We start from the raw sequence: 17,282 nt of genomic DNA, 5'->3' as shown, positions 1-17,282 counted from the left end.
CAGGTAGAGCTATGCACAAAACAAAGAGCAGAGGCTTCATTTAACTTGCCGAATGGATGTTTCAGCCCACAGCATAGAAGACATTCTCGAAAGCTGTAGCTTTGAATTTGCAAGAACACAGATCTAATGCAAGAACCTATCTTAGTACCAAAATCGTGGCCAAACTGTAATACACAGGAGCAGGCTGAATAGGCTCTCAGCAGGCAATGGTCAGGACAGAGGACAGCAAGGGGGCCACATGCCCTTTCCAAATCCTTCCAAGGGATAAGCTTCCCTGGAGGAGGTGAAGAGGGAGGACCCTAGATATCTGAACTGCCTGGGTTTACCTGAAAGTGACCAAATTTCAACTAGCAATTTAGTCAACAATAAAGTAGCTAGCATAGGAAAGGTGACAGTTTTCACATCTGCAAAAATATGGGCTCAGGACAAAATTTATTTTTGTCAACGTTGAAATAAGTACCGAGTCAATTTTACAACCATGTTGTATATGTCATAGCTATTACACCACATTTCAAGGGATACAATTTGCTAAAACTTAAATGCCATTTTTCATTTTTCACATCTGAACTCATAAAACATGAATTGTTTCCATTTGCTACCAGTTTTTGGCAATTTTCTTTTTGGAGGAGTTAACCACAAGCGCTAGGTAGTTTAGATTCCAAATCAAAGGATGATAACTAAGACCAAGAATGAAGCTCAAGGACTTACTTTCTGTGAAAGATAAACAGTTGAATTAAGAAATAGTAAAATATTTAATCTCTCACATTCTTCAGACAGAAATGAATGAAATAGGGTTTGATGTAATAAAATTTAACTTTGTTTTGGAGATTTATCAGAACTTCTACATATTCTGGTTTTCAATGTCCTTTCTCATTGGGATGCTCTGTATCCTGCAACACTGCGCTCTTTTCTCACACTGTCACTAAGGAACCAACTTTGCCGGATTTGACTCACTTGTATAGAGTTGTCTGAACTTACTGAAAGATTCGATGTATTTTAATAAATGAGATTCTTAGTGGATAAAACTAGGGCAAGCAAAGAACAAGAAGATTATTTTTATTTCTTAGGCAAGAAATAACCAAGCTCATAGTAAGTCTGCCGTGTTATTCAAATTGTGTGGAGTTGGAACAAAAGAAATTCACAGAGAATGATGATAAATGAAAAGGAGACTATTTCATACTAGCTGAGGACCTGCACATCCAAACACTGATTAATACAAAGCAGTTTAAGACACAATGTCACATGGGCAAATTGTTGGTAAGGAAAACAATTGTAACCAAATAATCTAGACTGAGCTATACATAAAGGAATGGAAAACTAGTAATAAGTCTTCAGAAAGGAGTTCACTCCAGCCTCAGGGAGAGAACATCTGAGCTCATACACAGAGTCCATGAGCGAGAGAGCAACAGGCTGTCTTATCTTGAGAACGGTTACTGTGAGTCCCCTGTTCCTTCATCACGAGAATACGCAGGTGTATGGAAGCTACAGGGGATCACAATGGTGCATATGTTTCATTAATGCCAAGTGCAGCTTAGATATGAAATCAAATATTTTGGGGAAAATAATTTCAGCTTGGCTGTGGCTCTTTCACATGCGGTTCTTTACAAGAAAAAGATTTCTTAAATGATTTGGGGGAATGGGAGGTTTATTACAAGGATATACGTTCTGGAGTACTCAGGAAAATTGCACTGGGTCTGAGGAAGGGCTGTCGCTATAGAGCTCAGACAGGCTCTCTCATGTTTCTTGCTCAGTCCTGCTCTTTCATTCTTTCCCTGTTTCCTCTCTCAGGTGATACGCACAACTTTCATTCATTCTTTTCATCATTTTCTCTCAACTACCTCTCTCCCTGTAATCAGCCTACACACACACTTATGGCCGCCAGCCCTTTATCTCAGCTTTTTGGTTAAAAGCCTGGCATTTACTATATACTTTATTTTTTCTATAGAAAAAACAAAGAATTCTGATTGGCTGAACTTATTTCTACCCGAGCAGAGCTTGTAGGTTGGCCAAAATGTAACCAATGTCCATTTCACTCCAAAAACAAGCAACTTTTAAAAAGAATCTGAGCACAAAGGAAACGCTGAATGTTCTTGAGTTGCAGGTGCGAGGTAATAATTACGTGGCAAAGTTTTGCTGTTAATATGATACGAAATCCAGAACGTGGGTGAGAAAGAAGCACAGAGGAGGATCTGAGCATCTGACTCTGCAGTCAAACCACAGGACTCGAATCACAGCTCTTCAAACTTCATTCATCCTTCCTAAACCTGTCAAATAGGTATACGGAAACAATGTTCTTCAGTTAGTTATGAGAATAAAATGAGATAATCTATGTGCCAGACATCTAATAATTACTCAATAAATATTAAAAACCTACAAGAGGAAAGGTTCCTCCTCATGCAGAAGTCAGAGGAAAGAAGGAAAGTTGAAGTCATAAAGAGAATCTGAGGTAGAAAAAAACAAGACACTAATGGGCTTCCTGATCAAATTACTTCAGTCTTCACTGCAAAGTAGATTCTTCCATCTGAAGCAATCTCTAGTGATGCTAGTCTGAGGTGACCATAATTTCATGTAAAACTGTTAAGAGTTAATGTCAATGATATCAACCTACACAGAGCAATGCTGAGTGAAATCTTTAAATATTTACACATTGTGGCCCTACTGGTGTGGCTCAATGGATTGAACACTTCCCTGTGAACAGTGTCACCAGTTCGCTTCCCAATCTGGCTGCATGCCTGGGGTGCAGGCCAGGTCCCCACTAGGGGGCATGTGAGAGGCAACCACACACTGAGGTTTCTCTCACTATCTTTCTCTTTTTCTTCCCCTCTCTCTAAAAATAAATAAAATCTTTAAAAAATATTCATACATTGTGTAAAATAATATGCCATAAGCAATAACAATAAACATGACAGTATTCATTGAAGGTTTGCTCTGTGTGGAGGCCCATCTTAAGTGTTTTACATGTACTTATATGTATACACATACTTACATGCATCATTCCATTTACTACATATATCCAACCTAAGACCTTTTATTATCATTATTTAGGGAAACAGAAAATCAGGTACAGAGTTTAAATAACTGACCAGAGTTGCAAAGGGAGCAGCTAACTGAGGCAGGGCTCGCAGCCTGACGCTCTGCAGTAGATAATACAGCGCATTGCTTCTGCAGTCAGAGCGGGAACTTCTACAGCCCGCAGATTCTTTTCATGAATGTACTGACAATATGGATGAGACCCTTGAAGAAGATAAGAAACTGCAAAAGAAGTTTATTTCACTAAGAAACAATGCAATAATAAATATATAATGATTTAAAAATATGTAACTGGTAAGTTGTTTTTTAACTGATTACAAAAAGAATCCTGGAAAGCCAAATAAATAGTTTTTCAAAAAGGGGAATTTGAAATCCTAGTGTAAGCAGTTTCCTTTGGCAGATTCTTCCATAACAAATTATTTTTAAAAAAGGCTTTTGAGGAGTTTGGCACAATTATCCTAAGGAGAGCTGGAGGGACCTGACCAGGAAGCCTGGCCGTTCCCACGTGCCTGTGATCTCTGGAACTGCCTCTGAGGCTCCCCCTCGCTGCAACAGACGGGAGCGACTTTGGGCAGATTCCTGGCTGGCCCTTTCACTGCTTGCAGGATCAGATTTCATTCCCTTCATTATTCTCCACTCCTCCCATCCCTCTCCCCGCTCCCCACAGTTTCTTGATCTATATAAAAAAGGAGGACAAAAGACACATACTGTCTTCAGTACCTGGAGGTGAAAACAAAACCACCTCAACTCCGCTTTGAAAACATCTTTCCAAGAACTTTCTTCAGAGATTTTACATGTGAGTTCTTAGCAATAGACTTCCTAGCACATGAGAAATAATGTTTGTTTATTGTTTTAGGGGGGAAATCAGTACTTACCGAGAGGTGAAGAGTTGTTGGAGAAGGACCATTGTCTGTAACCCTAAAATGAAAATTGACTCCTATCTGGAAAATAAAGGAAATGTATATTGCAATGCAAAATTAAGTGCTCAAAAGTTTGCATTTAGTTTTTAAGCAAACATATATGCAATACATGTTTTTTAAACTATAAACAATTTTGAAGGAATGGGTTATATGTAGCTTTTTTTTATAATTTTAAGCTTGTAGTGGCAATTCTTTATGAATTATCTGTCTTTTAGACTTCTGAATATATGGTTTACCTTTAAATATTACGTAGTGACATGTAAAGAAATATAATAGACTATGTAAGATCCTTATGTTTAAAGAAAACTTTTTCATTACCATTGATTAATGATATTTAAAATGAGAGATAAGCCTTAGAATTCTTGTATTCTAAATTATTTTATACCAGCATTAAGAAATCTCTTTATGGAAATAGTTTATAAGTCTCCAAAGACCAGAGCTCATATTCTAAGATACGTAAATAAAAATACATATAATCTGCCTACATGTAGGGTAATCATGGAAATGAAGGCAATAGACAACATATCCTACATGATGTACTGTCATGTCCTCATTGGCAATAACAGAGCCAGGCATTAGGGGGCAGTGTCCAGAAAGCTGAGCAGCTTTGGAAAGAAGGACAGGAAGTGAAGTTCAAAGGAGGGCTAGAAATAACTGAAAGGACACCCTTTCCTTAGAGAAATGATCTTGCCTCACGATGACAATGATACAACAAAACATATCTCAGTTCCTGCTTTGTGTCTTTAACTGCTTTTTTACAGGTACATTTGCAATGTCTAATGTAACCTTCCAGAACTGAATGTATTCTTAATATGCACAACAATTAATACTTATATTAATTTACCTAGTTGTGTGACTAGCACACCAGTTCACTTCAGATGTATTTGAATCCTCTGTCCTTCATATCTGGTATCTACTCAACCACTCAATTTTATCCACACTGAATCCTAAAGGTCTCTCCCAGTTGTCCTTTTCCTTTAGTTCCACTGAGGGCCCTTATTCATAGTTTCAGTCTGGTCCTCTGAGACATACCAGCTGTTAATTCCATTTATAATTTTGCCTTCTCAACATCTTTTCACAAACCCTGGAATTTATTAAAGCACAACTCACGTCACACTTTTTTACATGTGTTTTTGGTTCAGACAATCTACTGAGTCCTCCATATCTATAACATTATTTCTCAAGATATGTTCCCAAACTCTATTATAGGAATATAGTCCTTTGTCATATAAGTTTGGAAATGCATTTATTTAGCAAGAGACCTTGAAGCCAATTCATCAAATACAGGTGCCCAGCCCAAGAGCCAGTGTGTACCAACTATTTATCACGGTGCAAACATTATACTTGGTTTTAAAAGGAAGATAATGGACAATCTACTTCAACTTGGATTTTTGAAGAAGACACTGACAATCCATCTGTTAAATTTTCTTTAAAACAAACTGATTTTCCATGGAAGATACATTTAAATAAATGCCTAGAGCATTTTTGACTGAACTGTCACAACTTATCTTGATAGGTCTCACGTAACAAAAGGTTTTTTGAGGGAGATGTTTGAAAGAAGGTACAAAATTGCGCTGACTGTAGGTTTAAGCTATTAAGACGCTGGTATTATACAAATACCAAGCCACTGATTAATCACCATTCTTGTGCTATCCATGAACTTCATTAAGCTGACTTCTGTGTTAGAAAACTTTATATAAAACATAAGAGTTGTATTACTGAACAGTTGTAAAGTTTAAATGAAAGTTTTTGCAAGTACCTTTGTATGTGATGGTATACGTGTTTGGTCAATAAAATATCAATCAGATAAAAAGTAAGCAAAATAGTAAAAACTATGTTTCTGTGGAAAAAATGTGGCCAATAAGTGTTAAAGTAGGAAAATATAAGTCAAACAGTAGGTAAAATACACCCATTATACTTTTAAACTGGTGGGTGCTGAGATACCGACCTACAGGTTACATCTACTTAATGGTTTTCAAAGTCAGCGTAGTTTCAAGCAGGTCATCATGGTGTGAAGGAAGACCAGAACCACCACCCACAACCCACCACGTGCTGCGTGTGGTCTCAGATATTATTGTCTAAGGAGGGCAACAGCAGTGCCGGTGCTCAGGACCCTGACACTACACATTTCTGAGGTCCGGCTCAAACCTGCCTTTCTAGTCCTGGATTGTTCCACCTTCTCTACAATGAATGAGTTGCAACCTTTTGACCCATAGTGTCCCAGCTGGCTTCAGATCCTTGCAACCAAGGAAAGTCTAAAACTACTAAAATTGAACAACACTCTAGGCCACCATTTTTAAAGAGAGTAACGTGATGGATTTAGATACTGAGCACTCACCATGTTCTTCAGCAGACACCCCATCTCAGCCTGCTCCCTAAGCCGTGGGATTGAAACATGTGCGTTTTACCCTCAAAGCCTAACAGGGTTATATATCTCAAAACTACAATGGAATCAGAAGAGTCACTGAAAAATACTTTTCAAAAATAACATAAATATTAGAAGTTGAGCTAGTGGGATCTTGTACACACACATACATACATGTATATTTGTGTATTCAAGTAGTTTGTGATACAATTTAGAAGGGATATAATAACACTGCTTCTGGCTCAAATTCAAATATGTTTTAACATTTCCAAACTGTTGCAGGAAAATGAATATACAGGTTATACATTCACAGTGATTTCAGTGAAGCTGGGAGCAACGTGGCATGTGTCACTTTATTACTCCCCACACCATAACGGTGTGTACTGTAGCGGTTTCACTGGGCACATGAACAGAGAGTTCTCTGACCTGTTTGGTGGAACGTCTGTCCTGCACTTGTTCACTGGTGAGAGCGCTCTTCCCCTCCCGGCTGTGCGGGGACAGCGGCTGGCTTGCACACGCGCTCCTTCCCAGTCCCTTCCTGCAGAGCTGGGTGAGCACCATGCATTTCCGTTCACCTTCGAACGCACAGAAGAAATGGCCTGTCAAAAACAGTCAAAGGCCCTTTCCCATTACTTTTTGTTATGGCCTTTAAATCACTTTGAAACAGGAAATATCCACCTGCAGCTGAAATGGGTTTCCCTTAGAATGTAGATGCGTTGGTTTATCCCTGAAAGTCACTTTTCTAGCAAACTTTTGAATCAGATACGCCCCCAAATAGAGGGTGGAAGACCTGGGATGAAGGACCGCTGGAATGTTAGACATTTCTTTTTCAGCATCTCGGTTTGCAGTCTCATAGAGGACTTGGTTAGGAAAGCGGTTATACACTGGAAACCTGCATGGTTTTACCAACCAATGCCACCACAACAAATTATTTTAAAAATAAAACAAGTGTATTGTAAGGAAACAATGATGAAAATATGGGAAATGTGTTTCTTTTTATTGTTCCTTTATTAACTTCTTTTTATTACTGTTATTCTATTACAGTTGTCCCAATTTCCCCCCCTTTGCTGTCCTCTACCCAGCCCACCCACCGCTCCTACAGTCATTCCCTACACAATGTTTCTTTTTTAAAAAGTACCAGACCAAAGGGGAAACACAGATCAGGAATTGAAAGTTGCGTTAATAAAGTACTCGAAAAATGCAAGAAAACTTAAAGTATAATTATTACTAACTGAATAAGACCAGTAGCTGGGGGGAAGATGTGACAAATAGATTACACATGAAAATGGATCGTAATACATACTTACCTATGTTGAGCAGCAATTAGCCATGTCTCTTAATTATTGCCATTTTAATTGCTATTTTCTAAGGTTGCAAAATGAATGTGTACCTGAAAATTATTAGATATATTTACTGAATGTGTATTTCATGGAATTTGTGGACAAAGATGTATGAGAATACCCATTAGATCTCAAAAATGTATATTTGGAGGCATGCTTATGATTCCTATTAGTCTACTGGTGATTCCACATTAACCCATTATTTATTAGTTGTATCTGGGTTTGTTTTTCAGAGGTGCTTTGGACAATGAAGATAAAACCAATTTGGGGGGTTTCTGTATGTCTGCTGCTTACTTGTGCCTCTCTCCCTCTTAATGCTGAGAAACGTAAATGTTCCAAAACTCCAGGTAAAATGTTAGAAGCATTCTTCTTTTAAACTCGTCAAAGCTCTCAATTGTAATCCCAATATTTCATATAATTTTTTCCCATTGTGTAGGAAAATTAGTTTTTGTCAAAGTGACATTTTTCTTAGGAAATATATATGATGTGATGTGTCAGAACAAACAAACAAAACCTTGCTCCACAAAAAGAAGTCATGTTAGGAAGGACGACTTTTCCCCCAGCCCGTAACATTAAATATTGAGTTATCTCTGAAAAATTGTAGGAGCGAAATGCTCAACAAACAACTCTATGAACTTTGCTGTCATTCTTTGGCTGGAAAAGTGTGAGAAGGAAAAAGGAACTGCAGGTATGGGAGGTTTCAGCCATTGTCTGTCTCTCACTCACTCTTTCTTTAACTCTCTCTCTTTGCCTTCATACTCCAAGTACGAAATTCCCAGATGAGTTCAATGTGAGAATCTAGTCAAGCAGGACACCGAAAGATCTGGACAGAAATCAGTTCTGATTCCATAAAGCTACACGTCCAAAAATAAAATATTAACGGTAAAACAACAGAACAAGGGAAAGACTGCAAAGTGATTGCTATTTTAGACTTTTTTTTCCTTAAAGTAATATTTTGTGGTTACTAGTAAACTGATCAACAATTCACATCATTGGTAACGGTAAATGATTATGAACAGAGTGATAGCTTGCATTTGTACTTTTGCTTATAATGTACAAAGAATTTCCATAAATACATTCTTATAGTGTATCTCTCACAGCTGTGTAACGTGATTTTGTTCAGTGCACGTTCCTTGGATAGAAATTGAATAGATACTTGTGCCTGAAACTGGTAGGTAGTAGGAAGCAATGAAGACTGACCCCCAGTTCTCAGGAATCTCAGTTTCACACAGGAGACGGGAGGGTAGGCAGGTTATTTCAGCACAAGGTACTAAATGAAGTGATGGAGGCTTGCACAGGGTGTTGCTGTTGATACACAGAGGAAGGGAGCTCATCTAAGCTTGGCAATGGGAGACCCTGGATGCAGAAGTACATGCTGCATCACTTCTTTGGGGCAGATCTGAAGATATGCAGTGGCCAGACCCACAGCATGAAGCCCAGCCACCCACGCAGGCCAAGGCCAGGTGAGCCCAGCAAACCAGCAGGTGCGAGCAAACCCAGCTAGGGTCAACAGGGTCACTCAAATCCTACCCAGACATGAAAAACAAAGGCTTATTGTTATATACACATAAACACATACACATAGGTATATACACATATATACACATATATGTGTGTATACATACATTTTTAAGGGATGGAACATTATTCAATAAAGTGAAAGCCATAATGTGCTTTACAAAAATGGGAATTTGTCCCTGGCTGGTGTAGCTCAGTGGATTGAGGACAGGCCTGTGAACCAAAGGGTCACCAGTTTGATTCCCAATCAGGGCACATGTGTGGGTTGTGGACCAGATCCCCAGTAGGGGGCGCAGGAGAGACAACCACACATGGATGTTTCTCTCCCTTTCTTTCTCTTTCCCTTCCCCTCTCTCTAAAAATAAATAAATGAAATCTAAAACACAAAATTTGGAATTTGATTGGAATCTGGTCATTTTCAGACGGGTTCAAATCCCTCATTTGGTTCATTTCTCAGAAGGGATTTAATATTCTGGAGGCTGGGTAGAGAAGGAATGTGGAGGGTCAACTAAGCCCCCACAAGGGAAAACCAGGCAACCCCATCTTGGGAAGTGAGTGGTGAACGGTCCAAGTGTTCCCAATAGCCACCCAGTCCAGTCTCCCTCAATTAGACTGAGAAATTGCACGCCAATTAAGCAAGACTTCCCTGAAATTGTAGCCACAGTCAGACAAGAAACAGGAACTAAACTAACACTAATTAGGTCAAAGTTTAGATCTCTGGATAAATCCGCACCAAACCCATTGGCATAAGAGACATGTTTTCATTTTAAAGCTAGATTTGAAGACGACTTAACTGACCAGCTGTGTAGTCTTATTGAGTTTGGCTGTTTTGTTTTCAATTCACCTTGTCATAACATGATGCCACACCTGGATCAGTTCAGTTTTGGTGACAACATTTATCACATTATGCCAAGGTCATGCTGTCATTTTATAGAATTATACTATTTAATTGAAATGGGGTACTATCATTTTATAGAAAAACATACAAGATTTTACTGCTCCTCTTCTAAGTCAATAGTAGATTATGTTTATTCAGTCCACACAGCAGGGAGGATGAAATGGAATAGAAGGGGCAGGGGCAAGTCAAGGGACATGTATAAAGGACCCATGGACAAAACCAGGGGAGAGGGTTGAATGTGGGAGGTGGGGGTGGGTAGGGTAGGGGAAAGCAATAGGGGGAAATGGATACAATTACAAGTGAACAGCAATAAAAAACTTTTTAAAAAGAATTAACTTCTCCAAAATACAAAAATGATAATAAAAACAGTAGTGATAAGCTTTAAAAAAATTCCCTTAGACTGGGAGAGAGATTGGCAGAGAGTTTAAGGCAAGTCAGGTTGTCTTTTCTAAGACGTGGAGTCGGACAGACCTAATTGAATGTGTGGTTTGCCACACAGCAGCTTTGTAAAATTAGGTGAGTTGTATAAACTCCCTGACTCCAGTGTCCTAATCTATAGATAAGCTATATAATTTATTACATTCTTTTGGTTCTTATATCAACTGCAGAAAACATCTGACTCATTTTCTGACACAGAGCAAGCAAAGAGTACAAGTGTATGCTCTTGGTTCCCAGAGAAATGTGATCTTTCATCAGCAAGTACAGAAACACACAGATCCTGGGAAGTCGCCTTACGCTCTAGGTTCCCAAACACATCCAGGAGAATGAGCATTCGAACAGTCACGAAGACTGTATGTCCCCAGATGTTATCAGGTGCCTTCCAGCTAACATTCAGGACAGGGGACAGGAGAGTAAGATTATAATCCACAGTTGGTGAGACCTAAAGTAAACACTTAATCACAAAAATGGTTATATATAGACCATATTTGTATTTATTTGCTCGCGTCACACTAAATTCCATAGTTTTGGGTAAGGAAGGCTTAAACACTGTTTACTCTTACTCTAATGCAGCATGCTATTTAGCATTAGTTACAATCCAGGGACAGCCACACACATGATGCTTTAACATCTCCCAAATAGTGACTGAGATATTGCTAGTTTACATTGGTTCTGAGATCTCCAATCCCTTGATAACCTCAGCATTGTGTGGCATCAGCAAATTTCATCCAGTATTACCCTGAAAGGATACATCTCCGACTTGTGAACAGTCATAAGCAAAAGTAAGTGAAGATATTTAACAATGAATAATTGCTCTTGTCAATATTATTTAGTGTTTGTGTGCAGGTTCAGTATGAATGCTACTTTATATATATGAGAATTGTGAGGCATGATTTTTTTGAAAGAAAGTTGAGTTTAAGACAATTGTTAAATATGCAGCCTCAAACAAAATCTGAGTGAAAATCACGTGGCTTGTAGCAGTTGGTACAGAACTTTAACTATGCGTTCTCTCTGCTCATACATTTTAATGGGGCCTCAATTCAGAGCAAGGACTGTGTGTGCAGATTCAAACCAATGTCCCTTTATCTGACAAAGACGGGGTATAAATTACTTGATTTGTAACCAAAAGTATTTTAAACTGTAGGCCTAAGCAGAAACAATTTATGTGTGCAGTCCTGACGTTGCCCTAAAACATATTTATGTCCTAGAACAGGGCGTCAAATAAATAATAGCAAGTTCCGGAAGTAGAATTTATTAATTATACTTTTGAGCATAATTTGTCACTGTTTGCTGTTGTTTCCGTGCAATATTTTCACTACTTCTTCTTGTTGAACACTGAATTCTTATGTACTTTAACATCATTTAAATCTTCATAAGAAGTACATACTGAGACAAAAGAAATCAAACTGATGATAATTAAATTCAATTTTGTCTTACAACAAAGGTATCATACAAAGTAAATTGGGTTTTTTCTTGTGCAACATATTAAACTTAACTACTACAAATTGTTCCTATGAAAATAAGAGTAATATTCATCTTGAAAACAAGAGTCAATAAATCACTTTCCAATTGGAACTTAAAGAAATTATATAAAACAGATATTTTATGCTATATTACAATAGGATGTCTTATTTGATAACACAATGTTCCATAGGAGATATATTTTTCTGCAGATTTGAAACTGTTGCAGAAATCATTAGCATTATTAAATGACACTCTTTTAAGAGTAAAACACTCGTGGGTATTTCTTCCTTAGATAGGCCAGTCAGGTAGACAACAGTGTGGTGATTGTAGGGGGAGTCGGGGAAGAGAGTATAGGTGGGATAAAGGTTAATGGAAACAAATACAATAAAAAACAATGTAAAGAAAAGATTTAAAAGGATACTGCAGTTCATTTTTGCCACTATGGTACTATAGTTGCAGGGGGGAAATGGAGAAATTGAAGCTTTGCACTGAAAATTCCAAGCACAGTATTTCCTGAGATTATCATACTTGAATAACCAAGTTCAGTTCTACTATTTACAGAGTGTGCTTGTAGACAAAGCTTGTAACGTGAATCACACTCGCACGACTTCTGTGACCGCTGCGGTTAGCCTGCTTTGGAGCGCTAACAGAGGCTGGGTGGGAGGCTTTTTCCAAAGTCTCTGCAACCCCTGAACATCTACTTCCTTTCTGCCTTTGCACTGTTGCAGCCCTTCCACTGACTGGGAGGAAGAATAGGAAACCAAGGTGCAGGGTGTCCTACCGAACACAGATATTAGACCCGGCATAAGAATTCAAGAAGTTGTAAGAATAGCTATGAAAAGCTCCCATACCTTTCAAAGCTTCTCCAATTTTTTAACTGAAATTTCTTATTGAAGCAACATACTACACTTTTTCCCTAATGAGACCTCATACCTAAACAAATGAAATATTTATAGACCTTTCTTAATGTTGATACACATAATCTTAATAAAAATAATCAAACCTAATTTTTGCCATGATATTTTATACTTCCAACCCAAGGGTAAAAATATCTCAGTATCTTCTATTCTCTCAAATTTTGAGAACAGTTGATAATTAATGCCCTGTTAATTTACTGTGAAAACTTTAGGACTTGAAATTCAAACAGCAAAATGCGTGACAGTAATTGCACCTTCCTTATTGTAAAAGTCACAGTAAACACAATAATTTTAATATTGTACCATTGAAAAGTTATTTTACCTTACTTTTAATTTTTTGTATTTATTCCTTAAGTAACTTCAACAAAACTAGTTTCTTATACATTTAATTAAGATAATTAAATTACTTTTTAAAAAGAGTATTGTTTTCTGATATTTTATGATTTGTAGAAAAGACAGATTTCTGCTTTTGGGAAAGAGGTGTTGGAATCTGTAGAGCCAATTTCACTAGGTATTTTTATAAGAACCAGTCAAACCAGTGTGAGAGGTTCATATACAGTGGGTGCCTGGGCAACATGAACAACTTCCCATCGCTGGAAGAATGCAAGAACACCTGTGAGGATTCATGTAAATTCATTTCTCATTTGATTTTACTTCATTTATAGGCATGTTTTAAAAAACATGACATCTTAACGGATGTTGAAGTTTACTTAGCTTTTGTTTTAGCCACGGAAATCTGATAGAAATTAGTCGTTACGTTAACAAAAAATTTTAAACACAGGTGTGTAAGAAATCTAACTACAATGAAAATTTTTTCCACAAATCCAACAGAGTGTTTTTAGGTTACCTTATTTAATTTTATTTCCTGAGAAAACTGTATTATCATTTAGGCACAAGAGTAGGACCGCTGAAATCCTTAAGTTTATAGAAATTTGAGGGCAAGTAGTTCTTTGGAAACTTCCACCAAAAACCAATCAGTTTTATGTGACCATAACATTTATTGAAGGATTGACTTAAACATTCAACCTCATGCTTTTGTTTTACTAATAATCACAAAGTTACTCATGAAAATGTTATCTTATTTTTATATGTGTAACTTTTTAAAAGACCCACTGCGCACTAATTTAACATAGCCATGTGAATAAAACTTCTAAAAGCTTGCTTTTCTTACCACTACGGCTGTGCTGTGCTTTTGTTTATGAGCCTGTGACGGTGTCTCACAATTTGATTGACTGTATATTTTCCAGTGAGCGGTACCTGCACCCAGAGTGTTTCTGACTATAATGTGCCCCCGACCCCTTCACCTCCCACACCTACCACAACTTTGGGTAAGAATTTAATTCTTTTTAATTTGCTGCCAGAAAAATATAATCATATTAATGATAAATGTGGAATACATATTAGATCTGTGATTTTTTTAAAAAATTATACCTTTGTTGTTATCTAATAATAGATGTGTTAAAAATACTGAGATTCAAAATCTTTAAGACATTTAATCTCAGAAAAGTAATAATTTCCTAATCTATTTTTAAATATGCATTGAAATAGGCTTTTGATTCCCTATCACATGGTATTTAAGTCTATGCCAAATTTAATTTATAAAACGATTCTATAAAGTGTCATCTCAATGTCTGATGTTCAAATCACAATGGCAGCAGTGCGTCGGAGGCTGAGGTAAGTGCTCTTAACTGAGTGGGACATCGGACCCAGTCTCTGCTGTTATACTGAACTGCTGTTCACAGTTTGTAATTTTACCATGGTTTTCTTTCTTTTCTTTTTTTCTTTCTTCCTTCTTTCCTACCTTTCTTTCTTTCTGTCTTTCTGTCTTTCTTTCTTTCTTTCTTTCTCTCAGAATGTAAGTATCTTTTCAGTTTTATATTTTATTGAATTCATTGGGATGACATTGGTTAATAAAACTACGTGAGTTTCAATGCACAATTCTATGCGGTACACACATACTGTATTATGTCTTCCGATACAGAGTTAAGTCTCCTTCTGTCACCATTTATCCCCATTTACCCTCTACTACCACCCCTGTCCCCTTTGCCCTCTGGTGATCACCATACTGTTGTCTGTCTATGAGAGGTTTTTTTGTGGGGGGGGGGGAGGGTTGTTTGTTTGTTTTTGCTTAATTCCTTCACTTTTTTTACCCAGCCCCACACACCCTCCCCTCTGACAGCTGTCCACCTGCTTTCCATCTAGGAGTCTGTTCCTATTTTGTTTGTTACTTTATTTCATTCCTTAGATTCCACATGTACGTAAAGTCAAATGGTACTTGTCTTTTTCTGACTGGCTATTTCACCTAGCATAATTCTCTCCAGGTCTAGCCTTGCTGTGACAAAAGGTAAGATTTCCTTCTATTTTTAAAGCAGATTAGTCTTCCATTGTGTAAATGTAACACAGCTTTCTCAGTCACCCATCTACTGGTGGGCACTCCGTCTGCTTCCAAATCTTGGCTATTGCAAACAGCACTTGTATGTATTAGGGGTGCATGTACTCTTTTCAATTAGTGCTTCGGGTTTCTTCAGATATATTCCCAGAAGTAGAATTGCTAAGTCTTAAGGCAGTTGCATTTCTAAGTTTTTGACCTAACTCCATACTGCTTTCCACAATGACCGCACTAAGCTGCTTTCCCACAAGCAGAGCACTAGGGATCCCCTTCCTCCTCATCCTCAACTATTGTTCTTTGTGGGTTTATTGATGACAGCCATTCTGACAGGTGTGAGCTTATGTCTCACTGTGGTTTTAAGTTTTGTTTCTCTGATGGTTAGTGACTTGAGCATCTTTTCATATGTCTATTGTCCATCTGCATTGTGGTCTATTTAGAAAAAATCCCCAGATGAAGATGACTGTGGGCTTTGCCCCTGGATTAGGCAGCATCTAGACCAGCAGTTTTCAGTCTTTTTCATCTCAGGGCTCACGTAAATGAATTATTAAAATTCTGCATCCCACCAAAAATATTTGCCTATCTGACAAATAAAGGCATAATTTTGACTGATTTACAAAACATAATAATAGTGATAGTTTTTACCTACCCTCTTTGCTCCAAAGGACTTTTTAATAAATCTGGTGCTTGCTTATAAGGATTTCAGGTTCAAAGAATGAACCAGTCAACTCAACCTTATTATGTGACTTAGCCAGTAAGATACAGCTCTGTTGTATGACCTATGTATTTAAGTTTCAAGTCAGGGCATTCACCCTGGACACCTACTGTTGTGTTGACTGTTGTCATTTATGTATTTGACAATCTAAGGGAAAAGAGGTCCGTGCCCCTGACTAAATGGTCACCCACTGCATGTTTTAAAAATTTTGTGGCACAGTGGTTGAAAAATGACTCATCTAGAGATAGAAATCCAACCCAGTAAATATCTACCCATTATTTCAATATGTGAAGGCTTCTCTGTCCAGACAACGTTCTTCAGAGTCTATCCCCCTGCAACCTTTTAATTGTAATATTCTAGTCGTCCATCTTCTACATTTCACACTAGGTAGAGTGGTCTAGTACACACTGGAAAAAAATTCCACATTGCACATTTTCCCACTGGCTGCCCTCTCTTCTCTTCTACATAGAATGCCAGTTTCTGCCCCTGTAATGCTACTTGATTCTTGTAAATGAACAAAGATACATGTTTTTCTGCTGTACAGATTTACTTCATGTAAATAATAAATTTATTAAAGTAGTGAATAAATTTACTCCATTCCTAATCAGAAACATATTCCAATGTCCAGCCTTTTCTTTATGACCACGGGTCACTTTATGAGAACAGGACACTGGGGTAACTCAAAAACTTCTTTATTATATAAACAATTTAATATTTATTATGTAATACAATGTATGTATGTACATTGTATTACATAATTTGAAAATTTTATTTCTCTTTGCCTTTATACGCCAAGTAAGAAATTCCCAGATGAGTCCAATGTGAGAATCTAGTCAAGCAGGACACCAAAAGATCTGGGCACAAGTCAGTTCTAATTCCATAAAGCTACACCTCCAAAAATAAAATATTAAGGGTAAAACAACAGAACAAAGGAAAGACTGTAAAGTGATTACTATTTTAGACTTTTTTTTTCTTATAGTAACATTTTGTGGTAAACTAGTAAACCCATGGGTAATGGTGAGAGATTATGAACAAAGTGATAGCTTGTATTTGTAGCTTTGCTCTTAAGGCACAAACAATTTCCATACATACATTCTTATTGTGTATTTCTCACAGCTGTGTAAAGTGATTTTGTTCAGTGCACTTTCCTTGGATAAAGACTGAATAGATACTTGTGCCTGAAACTGGTAGGTAGTAGGGAAGCAATGAAGACTGACCCCGAGTTCTCAGGAATCTCAGTTTCACACAGGAGATGGGAGGGTAGACAGGTTATCTCAGTACAAGGTATTAA

The 17,282-nt window shown here is 37.5% G+C and overlaps 1 protein-coding gene across 8 annotated transcripts in view; it reads left to right on the top strand.

Moving 5' to 3' along the window:
• LOC128780253 (tissue factor pathway inhibitor) overlaps window positions 1–17,282 on the top strand; it is a 320,921-nt gene that overhangs the window by 164,710 nt on the left and 138,929 nt on the right. Inside the window, exons 1-3 of one of the 8 annotated variants that reach the window (XM_053918850.1) lie at window positions 3,717–3,826; window positions 7,889–8,002; window positions 14,138–14,218. The exons of 5 other annotated variants lie outside the window; for them this stretch is intronic. In XM_053918850.1, coding sequence (XP_053774825.1) covers window positions 7,903–8,002; window positions 14,138–14,218 — 181 coding nt within the window. In that variant the 5' untranslated portion in view covers window positions 3,717–3,826; window positions 7,889–7,902. Of the gene's footprint in view, window positions 1–3,716; window positions 3,827–7,888; window positions 8,003–14,137; window positions 14,219–17,282 lie in introns of those variants that run through there. 2 more of the 8 variants (XM_053918848.2, XM_053918845.2) reach the window with 2 other exon arrangements.

This window comes from Desmodus rotundus, chromosome 2 (genome assembly GCF_022682495.2).
Source record: "Desmodus rotundus isolate HL8 chromosome 2, HLdesRot8A.1, whole genome shotgun sequence".
NCBI lineage: Eukaryota > Metazoa > Chordata > Mammalia > Chiroptera > Phyllostomidae > Desmodus > Desmodus rotundus.
The sequence above is the reverse complement of the archived record's forward strand: the minus strand, read 5'-3'. Positions and strand labels throughout refer to the sequence as shown.